This window comes from Lemur catta, chromosome 9 (assembly GCF_020740605.2).
Source record: "Lemur catta isolate mLemCat1 chromosome 9, mLemCat1.pri, whole genome shotgun sequence".
NCBI classification, from domain to species: domain Eukaryota; kingdom Metazoa; phylum Chordata; class Mammalia; order Primates; family Lemuridae; genus Lemur; species Lemur catta.
The window spans coordinates 25812832-25829123 of NC_059136.1; the positions used below are offsets into that span (position 1 = coordinate 25812832).

At 37.0% G+C, this 16292-nt stretch overlaps 1 protein-coding gene across 10 annotated transcripts in view; it reads left to right on the forward strand.

Annotated features, from left to right (window-relative positions):
- The window catches only part of PTK2 (protein tyrosine kinase 2), a 258855-nt gene that overhangs the window by 139809 nt on the left and 102754 nt on the right, over positions 1-16292 (forward strand). For all 10 annotated transcript variants that reach the window (XM_045560796.1, XM_045560797.1, XM_045560799.1 and 7 more), the window contains 3 exons: positions 4691-4798; positions 8056-8173; positions 15746-15776. In XM_045560796.1, coding sequence (XP_045416752.1) covers positions 4691-4798; positions 8056-8173; positions 15746-15776 — 257 coding nt within the window. The remainder of the gene's footprint in view (positions 1-4690; positions 4799-8055; positions 8174-15745; positions 15777-16292) is intronic.

Here is a 16292-nt window from a genome sequence, read left to right on the forward strand (position 1 = left end):
ATATCTGTGTCGCATACTGATAAGTACTAAGATGAAAAGTAGAACTGCTTAAGGAAGGTTGTGTTGAGAAGGGTACACTCCCCTTTAGATGAGTGGTCAGAATGTAATCCTGAGGGGCTTCTTCTCAGGCCTCTACCAAGTGTTCTTTTCCACTCAGAGTTTTGTGATTTGAACTTTTTACTTAATTTATTCATACATTTTCCTATACACATAATTTTACATAGGGCATAAATGTGTCCAAACCACATCACATCATACCTGCTTTTTTCCAAGTGCACTCTCTGGTTTCCATTCCCACTCTGCTTGGCTCCTGCTTCCACTGGTCCTGTGTCTTCATCCTTCTCTGTCCCTCCATACTCACATGTAAGTGACTCAAGAACTGTTTTGCTGTTCATCTCCATGCTCTGTTTTGTTATTCAGAATGGGGTCATTTTCGGGCATCCTGCACTGCAGCCTGGGTATTTTACTCTGAACCTGGTAGAATTTTTCCTTCAGTTCCACCCTGGCTCTTTCCCTTCTCTCTTTTAGGGCCAGATAGGACCATGTAGAGGATATTTACTTTGCCTTCAGATTTCTACCCCTAGAAGATAACATAATAAATATTCTTTTACACGTATCTATGTACATTTTCTCCTGACAGAAGAGATTTCCAAGTATGGAACTACAGAATCCATTCACATAGGGGTAATTTTAAAAGAAGCTGCCAGATTTCTTTTCAGAAAGGCTAAGAAGCTTCATATTTTCACCAGCAGTGTATGAAAGTATTATTTTCCCACTCATTTCATAGCAGTAGTTTTAATAACTCTTTTAATTTTTCCATTTTAATAGGTACAAAGTGATTCTCATTACTCTTTTTGTTGAATTTGATGTAAAGCAAGCATCTAGTGAATTTAGCCATTTTTATATCTTGGCTGTTTCTCTTCCCACCTCTGTGAATTATAATAATTGCTGATATCATATATTTTGCCTATTTCATCAACGCATCTGTCCTTTTCTTATCAATTTGTAAGTCTCTCTACACATCAAGGAAGTCAGTGTGTTTTCCTTAACTGTTGTTAAAATTTTTTCCTAAATCACATGTTGTCTGTTGACTTGAAACAGACTAGTCTTACTAGTCCCACATCCCAAGAATGACTACTATCCTGACTTTTGTCATCACTGATTAAATTTTTAATAAATGATGCTGGGTCAGCTGGATAGTCACAGAGGAAAACAAAATGAATTTTGACCCTTATCACACACCATGACAAAAATCACTTCCAGGTGGAATTAAATCTACACATGAAAGGTGAAAATGATAAAAGTTCTCAAATATAGGAGAATATTTTTATAACTTTGAAGTAGGCAGTGAGTCCGTAACAGGATGTAAAAAGTGCTAACTCTAAAAGAAAATTTTGATAAATTAGACTACATTGAAATCAAAAACTTTTTTTCATCTTAAGATAATAGAAAGGCAAACAGAGTATTTGTAATAAATATTTGACAATAGACTCTTAATCCAGAATAAAGAATAATAATAAATCATTAAGAAAAGGACACACAACCCAATGGAGGATACCAAAATGGCCAATAAATAAATGAAAAGATGGTCAGCCTCATTCTCATAGTGAGGCACTGTGATACTGGTACATGTACTAAAATGGGTAACAGGAAAAAGATGTATATAGTACCAAGCACTGGCAAGAAAGTGGAGCAACTGGACCTTTCAGACTTTGATAGTGAGAGTATTGGTGCAACTTCTTCAAAAAACTATGACATTATTCATTTTACCTTTTATTGCTTGTGAAGTTTTTAGTCCTAACCCTTAGATTATATTTTCTTACAAAACTTTTCTTGCCTTTTTACCTGTATGTCTTTAATCTATCTGGAATTTCACTTATGGCATAAGATGGAAATCTACCCACTTCTTTAGGAGGGAAGAATAAAGGTGGAGTTTAGTGTGCTCAAGAGAGCAGGCTCTGGAGTACATGGCCAAGGTCACCACCATCTTCAGTCACTCACATGCTAGCTTTGTGACTTTGGGACCATTCACAGACTCTGCTTGTGTTTCCATATATATGTTTTGTTTTGTTTTTTTAATTTTTATATTCATTTATAAATTTTTTCTAGAAAAATTTAGCCAGGTACAGTGGCATGTGCCTATAGTCCTAGCTACTTGGGAGGCGGAGGCAGGAGGATCGCTTAAGCCGAGGAGTTTGAGGTTGCAGTGAGCTATGATGATGCCACTGCACTCTAGCCAGAGCAACAGAGAGAGACTCTGTCTCCCAAAAAAAAATATATATATATTAATAAATAAATAAAACTTACATAGAATTGATCTATGTAATGACAAGGTGTCTTTTCAGTGGTAGGTGTTTCTGTTGTTTTTAATGATCTTTTTAATCACTTCAGCAGTAATAGATCTATTCAGATTTTCCACACTATTTGTGGTGGTTTGGGTAATTTATATTTTGTTAGCATATTATCTGGTTCTCTACGTTTTCGTATTGCTACCGTAGACTTGCATCTCATAGTTCTCTTAAAATCTTTTCAGTCACTTTGTTTTTATATCCTGTCTCATTCCTAAGCTTGACTGTTTTGGTTTGGCTCTGGTTTTCAGACTTGCAAAGGGGTCTATTCTACTTGTCTTTTAAAAGACAAGCTTAGGGATTTATTACAAAAGCTTCTATTAATTTTCATTAATTTCAGTATTTTTCAGTAATTCCCTTTTTGTAGTATCTTGGTTAATTTTGGCTTTGTATTATGCCAGTCCCTTTAAGCATTTCTTTAAAATTTATTCTTGTTTTAAATTTGGAGGCCATTTTCTTCTTGTACAACTTTTATCATATCATATCTTACCAATTTAGGTATGTGGTATTCTACTTTTTATTGTATTTCTGTATACTTGTTTGAGATTTCATTTTTCTCTTTTTCATTATAGCATTTAAGAGAATGTTACTTAATTTTCAAGAGGCTGTAGGCTTTTTGTTTTATTTTTAATAAGCATATCATAAGCCAATTTTATATTAGCTTATGAGCAGATAATATTTTTTAATGGTTAACTATTCAGATTTGTCAAGGTCTTCTTTGTGGCCAAGTATATGGTAAATTAATGTAAATGCTCCATGAAAAAAAATGTTTATTTTCTACTCAAGGTTGTAAGGATCTCTCTATCTATGAAATGAGTTATTAGTTGTATAGAGTAGAAGAAAAGCAGAATAGGAACAATCAGGATAGAGTCTCCAGAAGCTCCTGTACATCTGCCATGCTCGCTCGTGGGTGTATTTTTATATTCCTGGATAAGACCAACCCTCTGCTCATGCAGTGGCTCCCATCCCATCTTACCTGCTCGTGGTAATTCTTTAATTCTCTCCCGTTTTTCCTGCATCAGCAAACATTGCTAACATACTGCATCTTCCCTGTCAGCATAGAAAAATGTGTGACTCTCCCATCCTAAAAATATCCTCTCTTAATCCTATATCCTCATCCTTGTTCCTCCCTGATACCTTATGTTTTCATCTTTCCTTTACTGCAGAACTTCTTGACAGATTATCTAATTGTTCTGCCTGTAATTCTTCTCATTCTCCCTTCAGCCTACTCCAACCAGACTTTTCCTGCCTACCACCGTCGTACCACCACCATCCAGTCAATGCTGGATAATAGGAACTGATACTTTGTGGTATTCTAAGAGAGCATCCTTAACCAAGCTAACTGTTTTGAAGAAATGTATAGCAATCATCATATGCAAAGGGATCATGTTCATAAAATGCTAGAAGGGTAGAAGATGAGATGTGTGTGGGGGGGGGGTTTGGTTTTTTTTTTTGTTTGTTTTTTGTTTTTTTTGAGATGTGGTCTCTTTCTTTTGTCCAGGGTAGAGTACAGTGGTGTCATCATAGCTCTCTGCAACCTCAAATTCCTATACTCAAGTGATCTTCCTGCCTCAGCCTCCCAGATAGCTGAGACTATAGGCAGGTGCCACAATGCCCAGCTAATTTTTCTTCTTTTTGTAGAGATAAGGTCTTGCTGTATAGCTCAGGCTGATCTCGAGCTCCTGGCCTCAAGCAATCCTTCTGCCTCGGCCTCCGAAAGTGCTGGGATTACAGGTGTGAGACACCATGCCCAGCCATATTTTTTCTTTTCAAGAAGGAAAAGGAGTTTATTTTACAAGGAAAATGACCATAACCTCTCTTGGCATGTCCTAAGAGGTCAGTCTGTATGGGAAGGGTCCTTTGGATACCTACTGTCTCTCTAGCCCCAATATACTGTAGAACTTCAGTAAGTTCCACAAACTTACTCTGGCTCAGGGTATGTGGGGAGTAAGCCTGGATTTCTTTCTTTGTGGGAATAGAAGCAGAATGTTCACTCTGAGAATTCCATAAAGTTGCTCCCAAGCTAAAAAGTGAGTCAAGTCAGGGAGTGACTCTACTTCCTTCCTTCCTCTGTCTTCTGTTTTCCCTCTGATAACTGTACTTTCATTCATCCACCTCATATGTGTGGGTCTCACACAATATAAGTTGGATGAAAAGACAGGTGCCTAAATGTGAAGTGCAGGGGACAGCTATGGCCACGCCATGGGGCGCTACATGACAGATGTCCAGTCTTAGGGAGGATGTCTTCAAGGACTGTGAGGATTTCACAGAACAGTTAATAGAATAAGTGAAATGAGTCTTTTATCCATGGTCTAAAGATTTTTTACCTTTCCTTTCCAAAGCCCACACATCTAGCTGACTTCAATCAAGTGCAGACCATTCAGTATTCAAACAGTGAAGACAAGGACAGAAAAGGAATGCTGCAACTGAAAATAGCAGGTGCACCTGAGGTAAGGAAGTCTTACACTCATCATTAAGGGAAAGCTGAAACAGTGGTATTTTAAAAGTAACGATTTTTTTTTTTTTTAGAAAAGGATGAAGTTTTCATAGATCATCAGAATCACAACGTTCTCATATATACTAAGGGACACTCATCATTAAGGGAAAGCTGAAACAGTGGAATTTTAAAAGTAACGATTTTTTTTTTTTTAGAAAAGGGTGAAGTTTTCATAGATCATCAGAATCACAATGTTCTCATATATACTAAGGGTTACATTACCAATAACAGTCATTAAATGTCTACAGGAATAGGAGATGTTAAAACTCAGTCAAGAGCATTATTGTGAAAGTGATTAAAGATTATCCTGAAATACCAGGGAATTCAATTTCTTGGGATTATATATACAGTCATGTGTCACTTAATGGGGAGATGTTCAGAGAAATGCATAGTTTGGCAATTTCTTCATTGTGGTAACACACAGAGTGCACTTATGCAAACCTAGATGGTATAGCCTGCTACACACCTAGACTATACAGTATAGCCTGTTACTCCTAGGCTATAAACCGGTACTGCATGTTACTGTACTAGGCAATTATAACACAGTGGTATTTGTATATGTATATGGTATAAAAGATAAAATATTGGTATACTTACATAAGGCACTTAGCATAAGTGGAACTTGTAGGACTTGAAGCTCCTCTAGAGAGGCAGTGAGTGAGGGGTGGGTGAGTAAACATGAAGGCCTAGGACATTACTGTAAACTACTGTAGACTGTAAATAGTGTACATTTAGGCTACACTAAATTTACTTTAAAAAATCTTTCTTCAGTAATAAATTAACCTTAGTTTACTGTAACATTTTTACTTTATAAATTTGTTATTTCTTTAAACTTTTTGACTCTTTTGTAATAATACTTAGAACACAAATACATTGTATAGTTGTACAAAAGTATTTTCTTTCTTTATATTTTACTCTATAAGCTTTTTTTGTGTTTTTAAAGTTTTAGGCTGGGCACAATGGCTAACACCTGTAATCCCAGCAGTTCAGGAGGCTGAGGCAGGAGGATTGCTTGAGGCCAGGAGTTATAAGACTAGCCTGGGCAACATAGCAAGACCCCATCTCCACAAAAAAAAATTTTAATTAGCTATGTGTAGTGGCACACGCCTGTAGTCCCAGCTACTCAGGAGGCTGAGACAGGAGTATCACTTGAGCCCAGGAGTTCAAGGTTGCAGTGAGATATGATCATGCCACTGCACTCCAGCCTGGGCAACAGAGTGAGATCCCATCTTTAAAAAAAGAACTAAATTAAAATTAAAGCATAAAGTTTTCTATTTATTTTTTACTATTTAAACTTTTTTGGTAGAAACTAAGACACAAATACACACATTAATCTAGGCATATAAAGGGTCAGAGTCTTCCATCTCCACATCTTGTCCCTCTGGAAGGTCTTTAGGTGCAGTAACACGCATGGAGCTGTCATTGCCTATGATAGCAATGCCTTCTTCTGGATACCTCTTGAAGGACCTGCTTGAGGCTATTTTACAGTTAACTTTTTTTTTTGATGTACACTACAAAATAAGATTAAAAACATAGTAAATACATAAACCAGTAACAATCATTTGTTATCATTATCAAGCATTATGTGCCGTACATAATTGTATGGGCTATACTTTTATACAACTGGCAGCATAGTAAGTTTGTTTTCAGCAGCATTACCACAAACGTGAATGATTTGTCACACTACTACGTTAGGACAGCTATGACCCATCACTAGTCCACAGAAATTTTTAGCTCCATTGTAGTCTTATGGGACCACCATCTCACATGGTCCATTGTTGACTGAAATGTCATTATGCAGTGCGTGACTGTATGTGTCCTGTGAGTTATGTTATTTTCCAGATTGTGTTGTACATGACATTCTCTGGGTAATAATAATTATAACAGCAGCAGTAACTGATACTTCCTTGCACATGCTACCCATTTTTATTTACACAAAATCCAAGGGAAGCTGTGTTATTCTTACCACCACGCAAAGTAGGTACTTTGATACACTTTGGTTAACCCCATTCTGTAGTTGGGGAAACTGAAGCACAGGAGATTGGCCACAGTAATAGTAATCAGTAGAGATGGGGTTCATACCCAGACAGTCTGGATCCAAAACCTGTGTTCTTAATCAGTAGGCAACTGTGATTAAAAACAAGTGGCACAAGAAATGACCATTTGGCAAATATTACATAATATGATCCTTTCTGAAAGATAGACAAAGTACACTCACATATAAAAGAATCTGAACAATCTGGTGACGCACAGTTTTTCTTGCATATAAAGCATATTATTTAAAACTTTTCGGCATATTAGGATTCTTTGGTCTGTTACAGCCACTTCTCTGGATGGGTTTATTTGCAGTACTCCTCGCTTAGATACTTCAGTGTTCTGTCTTGTGATTTCTGTGAGTTTGGTGACATCTGAGGCTCTAGGAAGTCTGTTGACTCTCAGGATTAAACAAATATTACGATATAATATTGAAAGCTTGTTGCAAATTGAAATTTCTTAGAAATACCTTGGTAGTGATGTTGCGCCATCATTTCCCAACTGTCATCTTTTCATTTTGTTATCACTCAAATAATATTTAGGACAATGCAAGTGAGAGAAGTCATTCATTTAGAAAAAGATTATGAATAACTACATGAATTAGGACATATCTAGATTTGAAAATACAGCTTTTATTTTCTCCTTGATAAGACTTAAAGATAGGTCTTTAGGAAGTTTATCAATATTGAACATATTTTATATTGAAAAGTGATTTCTAAGCCTTTGGGTTTAGAAATGCTGTGTGTGCTCAAAATAATGAGATTTTACTAATTTTCTGTAATGTGAGAAAAATTAGTATGGATAGTTAATAAAAGCTTCACATTAGTTTCTAAAACAAGTCATACTTTATCTTACTGATTATCTAAATTCTTCTCTTATTAATTAGAGTGTGCCAGCGGAACCAGACATTCTGAAGGAAAATATTTTTTTCACCTCCTTTTGTTCTAGAAAGTGATTTTTCCATGTTCATCTGGGTTTGCCTTCTGTCACATACTCTAAAAATAATGTTCTTAAATATCAAACTTCCTTTTTCACTCAAATCTTGTGACAAATCTTGTTTCACTCCCACTCTTCTCTGTTTTCAAGTATACAGAGAGGTCTGATGTCATAGCGCAGCTGTCCCTTTGCTTACTGGGAAGAACAATAATGTCTCTTTCTTGGTCTTTTCCCGATTAGCCTCTGACAGTGACGGCACCATCCCTGACCATTGCGGAGAATATGGCTGACCTGATAGATGGGTACTGCCGCCTGGTGAACGGAGCCTCGCAGTCTTTTATCATCAGACCCCAGAAAGGTGAGGTTCTATTTCTGTGTGAACATTACCAGTTGCATTCCTACTGAATTGTTAGACAAGCTCACCCCTAACAGCCTGTTATCCTTTTTTTAGGTAGTTCTGTAAATGTGAAGATCAAATGAATAATTCAGCCTAGTATAATCTGAGTTCTTGTTTTTCTAAGGTTAGCAATCCAGTTCACACTTTCCACAGGCCAAGAGCTGTGTTTGAATAGAGCCTAAATAAAACTCCTGTATTTACAATACTGTGCTTTTAGCTACCAACTATATTACCATTAGTATTTTGATGTAAACTTTAGAGATGATACTCTGGGTTTTAACGAAAAAGGGTCCCTTGTAACTCACATTAAATAAAGTATCGCTTCTATTTTTTCTTACGTATCTCAAAAGCGGAGCATTCAAAGAACAAAATAAATTCTAAATCATGATGTAAAAGTCAAAGATTAGAAAAAATATGTAAGCAATAAAGCTGAAAGTAAAAATAAAACATTAGCATGAATAAATATCCTAGAAGCATAGCTGTATCGCTTCAAAAATGATGTGGAGTTTTTGTGAGCGTATATGAAGGGATGTTTTTGAGTATTTGGATTTCTGGAATAATTAAATGAAAATATTCCTAGCAGTATAGTAGCATAGAGTGAAGCAGGAAAAGACTGGGCTTTGGAATTACATCAGTTTATAAATTCAAATCACAAGTCCTCTGTGCTACCCATCTGTAAATTACTTAACATTTCTGTGCTTCAGTTCTATCATCTGTAAAACACAAAGAGAAGTACCTGTGTTCTATGGTACTGGGTGGATAAGGGACTTCATATATATAAAGGCTTGGTACTATACCTGGCACATTTGATGTTTGAAGATTTTAGTTATATTATTGTTATTCTTCTTGCTGCTACTAATGTAGTGTAATCTTGACACATTGTATTAACCTTGACTCTGAGATTCCTCATCTGTAAAAGAATGATACCTACTCTGTAGGGTTGTTAGGCGGGTCCCAAACAGTAACCATAAAGCAGCTAGCACTGTGGCGGCTGAGGGGGGGGGGTGGTCTCTAAACCTGGGTTTTGTCATTGCCCACGGCTTCCAGTACTCACCTCAGTGATTAGGATGGCAGTAGAGGAAAGAATCCTGAAGCACTGTGTGGTGTGTGTCCAAGTAAGCAAAATTGTGTTAAACAGAGAAGAGGGTAAAGAAAAGCCCAAGGGAAGCAAATGGCGACATACGGGACTCTGGGTATGGAAACCAGAGAGAGGGCTCCGCCTGCCCAGCAGGGAAGTGCTCTGTTTACAGAGCAGTTTTAGGGAGGGGTGGTGTGTGTTGGGGGAAAAGTGTTTTAAACAGAGGAGTCATCGGACCCTCTGTTTAAACGGATGTGCTCTGAAAACAATAGCCAAAGCTGTCGACAAGTAAATGTAAATCTGTGTGATTACAGGATGTGGCTCATCAAGCAGAAGTGTTTTTTCCACAATGATCACATCAATAAAGCCTATTCATATCTTTTTTCTAAAATAATGAACTTTTTCAAAAGTAATGAAGTTACTTTCAGAACTGTCTGAAGTTATTCTTAAAGTGTTAAGAGCTATAAGCTCTTGACTTTATGCTTTAAACAGGAGCATATATCTCACAAATATTAAATGTTTTGGGAGAATTTCTTCACATAAATATAGTACTTTGAGGAAAACGTCAAATGTAACAGATTGCCCATCTCCTTTTTAATAAATAATATTCTAAATTTCATCCTAATTTACTAAAATGTCCTCTATCAATATGTTAACACACATTAAAAATAACATTCATACGTTAAGCATTAAATAAGCCATTCCATGTTTAAAGTTTCAGCATCTTCGTATGTTAATTTCACTGTTAATTAGCTTTTTTTACTTCTCTAGGGAGAAAAATTTTGATAGCAAAACATGAAATGAGATGCTTTTTAACCTCTTTGCTCATATGAAAGAGAATGAAGGAAAATGCTTGTCATGAGAAGCTAGGTAGGGTATTGGTTGTTACCAATTTTCTATTTATAAAATGAATTATTAAAGTTGATAGTTATCTTATTCTGAATCATAGCATGTTTATGTATTACATTATTGTTTAATCATAGATCCCTAAGGTGAAGATACTGCCTAATTGAAATATTACTAAATATAAATATGAAATAATATTAAAGTCAAACTTTTTCAGTGGGTTGTCAAAAATACATGTGGACAAGACAAATCTACATTTTTAATTGAGATTTTTTAAATTTTCAAATAAATGTTAAACAGCTTTCTACAACTCTAATGTACTATTTTCTTGGAAACATGTTTTAAATAACATGTTATATATGTGCCCATCTGTCTTCTCTGGATTATAAACTGCTTAGTGGTGGGAAATGTGTACATGTGTGAATGCATAACAGAGAGTGACAGTAATAGGTTATCAATAAGTTCTACATGTGAACCCTGTGTGTTCCCAGATGCACTTTATTAGTTCTTTGGTCTACCATAATTGCTTTGGATTTATAAAGTGCTTTAAAGGTTATGTGTATTGGGGGGAAAACATAGTAAGAACCACAAGCCAAATGTCCTGGGCTGAGTTCTACCACAGTTGGTGCATGACCTTGGTCCTTATTGCAGGGTTTTATCTAACCTATCCCTTATCTGCAAGTAAGTTCAGAATCAATTTTTGAAATTTTAGTAATACTCTGTAGTAAAATTCTTCTCAGAGGAAAGAATTACGCAATTTAATACAGAGTCAAAATTTCATCGTTCTTAAATAGGTTTTCTATATATAGAATGTTAGTAAATACTGTATATTGTGGGGCAGGAGGTGAATGCTTCAAAGCATGACATAAAACCCAGAAGATGTAAGAACAAAACTGATAGATTTCATTACATGATTAAAATACTTCTCTTAGTAAAAGATAAATATTTTAAAAGCTATGACACTAAGGGGAAAATATTTATGATACATACAATAAATAATTAAAATCTTATTTTTCAAATGTTCCAACTCATTGAGTAAAAGACAACCAATGTAAAAATCTGTACCTCGTAGAAGAATGACAAATGTCCAATAAACATACAATAGGAAACACTGATATATATTATTTTATATTTATTAGATTGATTTAAAAAAAACTGATAACCACTCTTGGCAAGGCTATTGGAAAATGTACAGTGAAACTCAGTATAAGTTGATACATTTTCAGAAGACAATTTAGGAGTCCTCTGCCCACTAGTCTACCTCCTAGAAATTAGTCCTGCAGAACCACTGACAGGAGGATGTTCAATATTGCATTGTTTATAACAGCAAAATGTTAGAAACAGAATGGGAATTAATAAATGAAGAAACATACATACATGATATAATACTATGCAGCTGTTAAAAAATCAATGAGATATGCTGGCCACAGTGGCTCACACCTTTAGTCACAGCTATTCGGGAGACTGAGTTGGGAGGATCATTTGAGGCCAGGAGTTTCAGACCAGCCTGGGCAATATAGTGAGACCCTGTCTCTAAAAAAAAAATAATAAAAACAGAAATTTTTAAAAATAGATTGCTCTATTTTTGTGTTAAAAACCTAAATGTAAATGTGTGTATATTGTATCCAAACTTGTATGTGTGTATTTATAAGCATAAAAATATGCAAAATTAAGTGCCCAACTTAAGACAGTGAATACTTCTAAGAAGAATAGAAATGTATTTGAAGCAGGGGAGGAAGCCATCACTTTTTTCACATTATATACTTCTGTGATTTAGATTTTTAACAATGAGTATATATTAATGATATAATTAAAAACCAATAGAAAAAGCTTTTATTCAAAAATTAAATGGAAGAACACATGGGGATTTGAAAAAAAAAAGAAAATGTTTTTTAAAAGTCTCAATTCTAAAAATCCAACAAAATTGAAATGTAGGGTAATGAAAAGATAGGTCCTTATTCCTAAAGGAGGAATAAGATACACACCACATGAATGTCATGGGAAGCCATATGTTATTCATTTAACAAACTGATAAAGGAGCGTTAAAAATTAACTCCCAGAAGCTGGGTGTGGTAGCAGGCACGTCCCAGCTACTCGGGAGACTGAGGCAGGAGCATCACTTTAGCCCAGGAGTTCCAGGCTGTAGTTTGCTATTATCATGCCTGTGGATAGCCACTGCACTCCAGCGTGGGAGATACAGTGAGATTCTGTCTCAAAAAATTAGCCTCCAGAATTGGGCATTTTAGTTACTGAGTACTTAGGTGTTTTTTTTTGTTTGTTTTTTAATGATACTGTAACTGATGGTGTCTGTTGTCATTTTTGTCAATATTCTGTTACTCTCTTTATAAAAATGTACTCTTAGCTTTGAATTAGGGATATGATAAAAAAAAGAAAGAAAGAAAAATTTACTCCTAGGATCCTTGGATTGTTTATCACCTTAGTTACAGGTGACTTTCTCCCCATGCCAGTCTACTTAGAAAGTCTATATTAGCCAAAAATGTAATAACTGGTTTCTTTTTCTCCCAGAGGAGATAGAAATTTCAACGAAGAGTGCAAACAGTTAGAAATCACAGTACCATGTCATTTGAAAGGCTGTGTTACTAATATTAATTGATAGTATTAGGTGTGAGTAAGGTGGTGGGGGGTGGTAGTAGTATTCATTAGATAATAAAGTAATCATCAGGCCTCTTCAGTTATTCTAAAGTTGGTCTTCCTAGTGTGACTTGGATATTTTGATTGAAATTTGAATGTCCAGAAAGTCAACAAGTGATGAAGTTTGGATTGAATTTCTGTGACCTATTGAGATTAGTGCAGTGGGTTGATTATTTACTATGATATTTAAGCCTCACAACTACCCCTGCAAATCAAGTAGTATTATCTGTTTTATGGGTAAATAGATTTTCAGAAAGAGTAACTTGGGTCCCAGTCTGATTTATTTATTTACCAAACCATGGTCTAAGAGTCTCCTGAGAGCCAGCTACTCTGCTAGGTGTTAGGGATGCCTTTGGGCAGGTTAAGCAGTCTGTGCAGAAGCATAATACACAGCAAGTTCTCTGTTGATGCAGCAGAAACAGAGGACGGCCAGCCAAAGCAAACTGCAGTATTCCAGGAAAGGCTCCCTGCAGGAGACAGTGCTTGAATTGAGCTTTGCAAGATTTATGAATAATGTTTCCACCTGAAGGAAAAATACCTTTCAAGGCATGTGTGACATGTTCAGGAAAGGTACAGTATGCAGTAGTGTAGGATTAGGGAACAGTAGAATGAGACTGGAGAGGTTGGTTGGCCAGGCCAAACCCTTCGGGCTTTCAGCATGTCATTGCTGAGCTCCTGCTATTTTCCAGGCACAGTTCTAGGATAGGGGATGTAGCAGAGAACAAGAGAGACAAGGCCCTGCGGGGATGGAAATTTCATGTAGGTGGAGACAGACATGAAATAAAATAAATAAAGGACAAACACTGAAGTATTAATGTATATATCAAATGGTGAACAGCTATTTCAAGAAAAATAAAACAGGGAAGAAGGAAAAGGATACAACATTAAACAAGGTGGTCAGGGTGGTCTCACTTGAGAGAGTTGCATTTTAAGGTGTAGAAAAAAGAACCTACAAAGATATCTGGTTAATCTTCGTTAAGGCCTTGGGGTTGGGGGAATATTCCTGGAACAGCAGGCATACTATTCACTAGAATACCTGGGGGCAGATGGCCAGTCAGGCTGTAAAGACACTGGAAGAGCTTTGACTTTATTCTGAGTGATCTAGGAAGCCATTGGGTTTTGAAGAGTGGAATGATGTGATCTGGCTCATGTTCTAGAAGTACTCTGGCTGCTATCCTGAGAACAGATTGTGGTGGGTCAGCCTAGGTACAGATGAAGAAGGGGGTGTTATCATGATGTAGGCAAGTGATACTGGCCCAGGGGGTGCTGGTTAAGATAGTGACAAGAGAGCTTTGGGTACAGTATGAAGGTAAAGCCCGCATTTGCTGCACTGGATGTGGATTGGGGAACAGAGAGGCCTTGCAGTGACTCCTACTTCCACCCGAACAATGGGAAGTATGCACATGTACCCAACAACACTCAGTTCTGAACACAAGCAAGTCCTGGAAGCCTTTCAGACATCCAGAGGGAGAACTCAGGCAGGCAGCTGGATACAGAAGTTCACGTCAGGGGAGGTGAGGCTCGAGGTGCATTTTGGGAACTGTGCAGTGTGCATGATGCTGTGAGACTGAACGAGATTACCAAGGAAGTGAGGTAAAGAGGTACCAGCTGTGCGCACTGAGTTGTCTAATATTTGTCAGGCCAGGAAGATAAGGAGAATCCAGCCAAGAAAACTAGAAGTGCCCTGTGAGGGCAGAGGAAAACCAAGAGAGTATAGTTACAGTAGAAAGCCCTGGAGGCCCAGGGAGGGAAGTTGATGGGAGGATAGAGTGATTAGGTGTGTTAAATGCTACCTGTAAGAGAACTACTAGATTTAGCAAGGTGGACATCATTGGGGACCTTAACAAGGGTAATGTCAGTGATTTGGGGGCATAGGTGGGGGAAAACAGATTGGAATGAATTCAAGGGCAAATGCTAGAACTGTGGACAACAGGTGTAACTACACCAGGGGTGTTACCAAGGAGCTGCTTAGGAGGCACCAGAGCCATGGGTGAGAGACCTCCCCACACTTCACCCCACTTCACCACACACTTCGAAGACAGGAGCCAGAGCAGTGTTTGTGTGCTGATAGAAACGAAACAGTCCTTTGCAGGTTAAGCCAAGGTATTTAAATTTCACCCTAAAAGCTGTTGAGAAACACTAAAATTTTAAGCAGGGAAATGACTTGATGGGTTTGTAATTTGGAAAGATTATTCCAGTATAGTTTAGCTCAGAAATGGATTAGAAGACAGGATCAGTTAGGAGGCAGTTAGATTAATTCAGATTAAAGAGTTTAAACCAGGGAAAGCCCCAGGTGCTTCCTAGTTAACAGAAGGGCTGGTGGAGACAGCACATCTCCCCCAACTATTGAACAAAGTCCCCGAGCTTCACTGTGATTGGACTAGCATGAGCCAGTCACTGTGCCCAAAGGGACAAGCTGTCCTGCTCAGTGGGGGCCACCCCAAACACTGTTGGTAGATGGCTACCCGTGTTTGCAGGGCTCCTTCAGGTCACCCCTCCAGAGCCTTTGTGGGGCCTTGTCTTCTGTAAGCACGTTAATTCCTCTGACAGCTGCACTCACCCGTGGAGTTGTTTTCCTTGTGTTTTTCTGTGCTTCCAGCACAGGTTTTGATGTTATTAGTGAGCACTTTTATCAAAATGCAAATGTTCAGTCCTTTGCCTCATAAGAAATCTTTCATCTTTTAGTCTACTGGGAAGGAAATCTTTTACCAACGTATGCTCTTAATGCTTTATTATGATTAGTCAGTACCTTTTAAACAATTTGTACCTAATAGTTAATGTTTGTTATGAATATTGAAAATGAAATCATGAAAACTTAAGATAGTTTAATGACTTTCTCTAAAGGGTTATTGCCAAAATACCAGAATAGGACTCATCCTTCTTCTTTGCCTCCTTTGCATAATCCTTTCAAAAGGAGTAAGAACCACCTCATATTTCTTTCCTTTTTTTCCCCCCAGAAGGTGAACGGGCTCTACCGTCAATACCAAAGTAAGTGCTGCTTTGTCTTTATTGTTATTTAGTTTTGTTATCAACTTTAAGGAAATCACTGTGCTCTATTATTCACTTTCTTGAAAACTTAAATTTATATATGTATGATCAGGAAACTGGAAAGCAATCTAATCAGTTGTAAATTACATTAGGTGTTTAGGGTTAATCAAAAAGTTTTAAATTAGTTTTCCCTGTAAGTTTAATATTAAGGGGAGCTGAAGAATAATCATAATTGTAATGTTGAGGGCCTGTTGTTAAACATTTGTTTTATATGTTATTGCTAATGTTTATAAGAACCCAAAAATAGAGCCAGGTGCAGTGGTGCACGCCTATAGTCCCAGCTACTCAGGGGGCTGAGACCAGAGAATCACTTAAGCCCGGGGGTTCAAATCCAGCCTGTACAACATAGCAAGACCCCATCTCTTAAAAAAAAAAAGAACCTGAAATACCATTCTGGCTATTTTATAAGTAAGAAAATTAAAGAGAAGTAATTTGTTAATTTTCTTTTTTATGTCA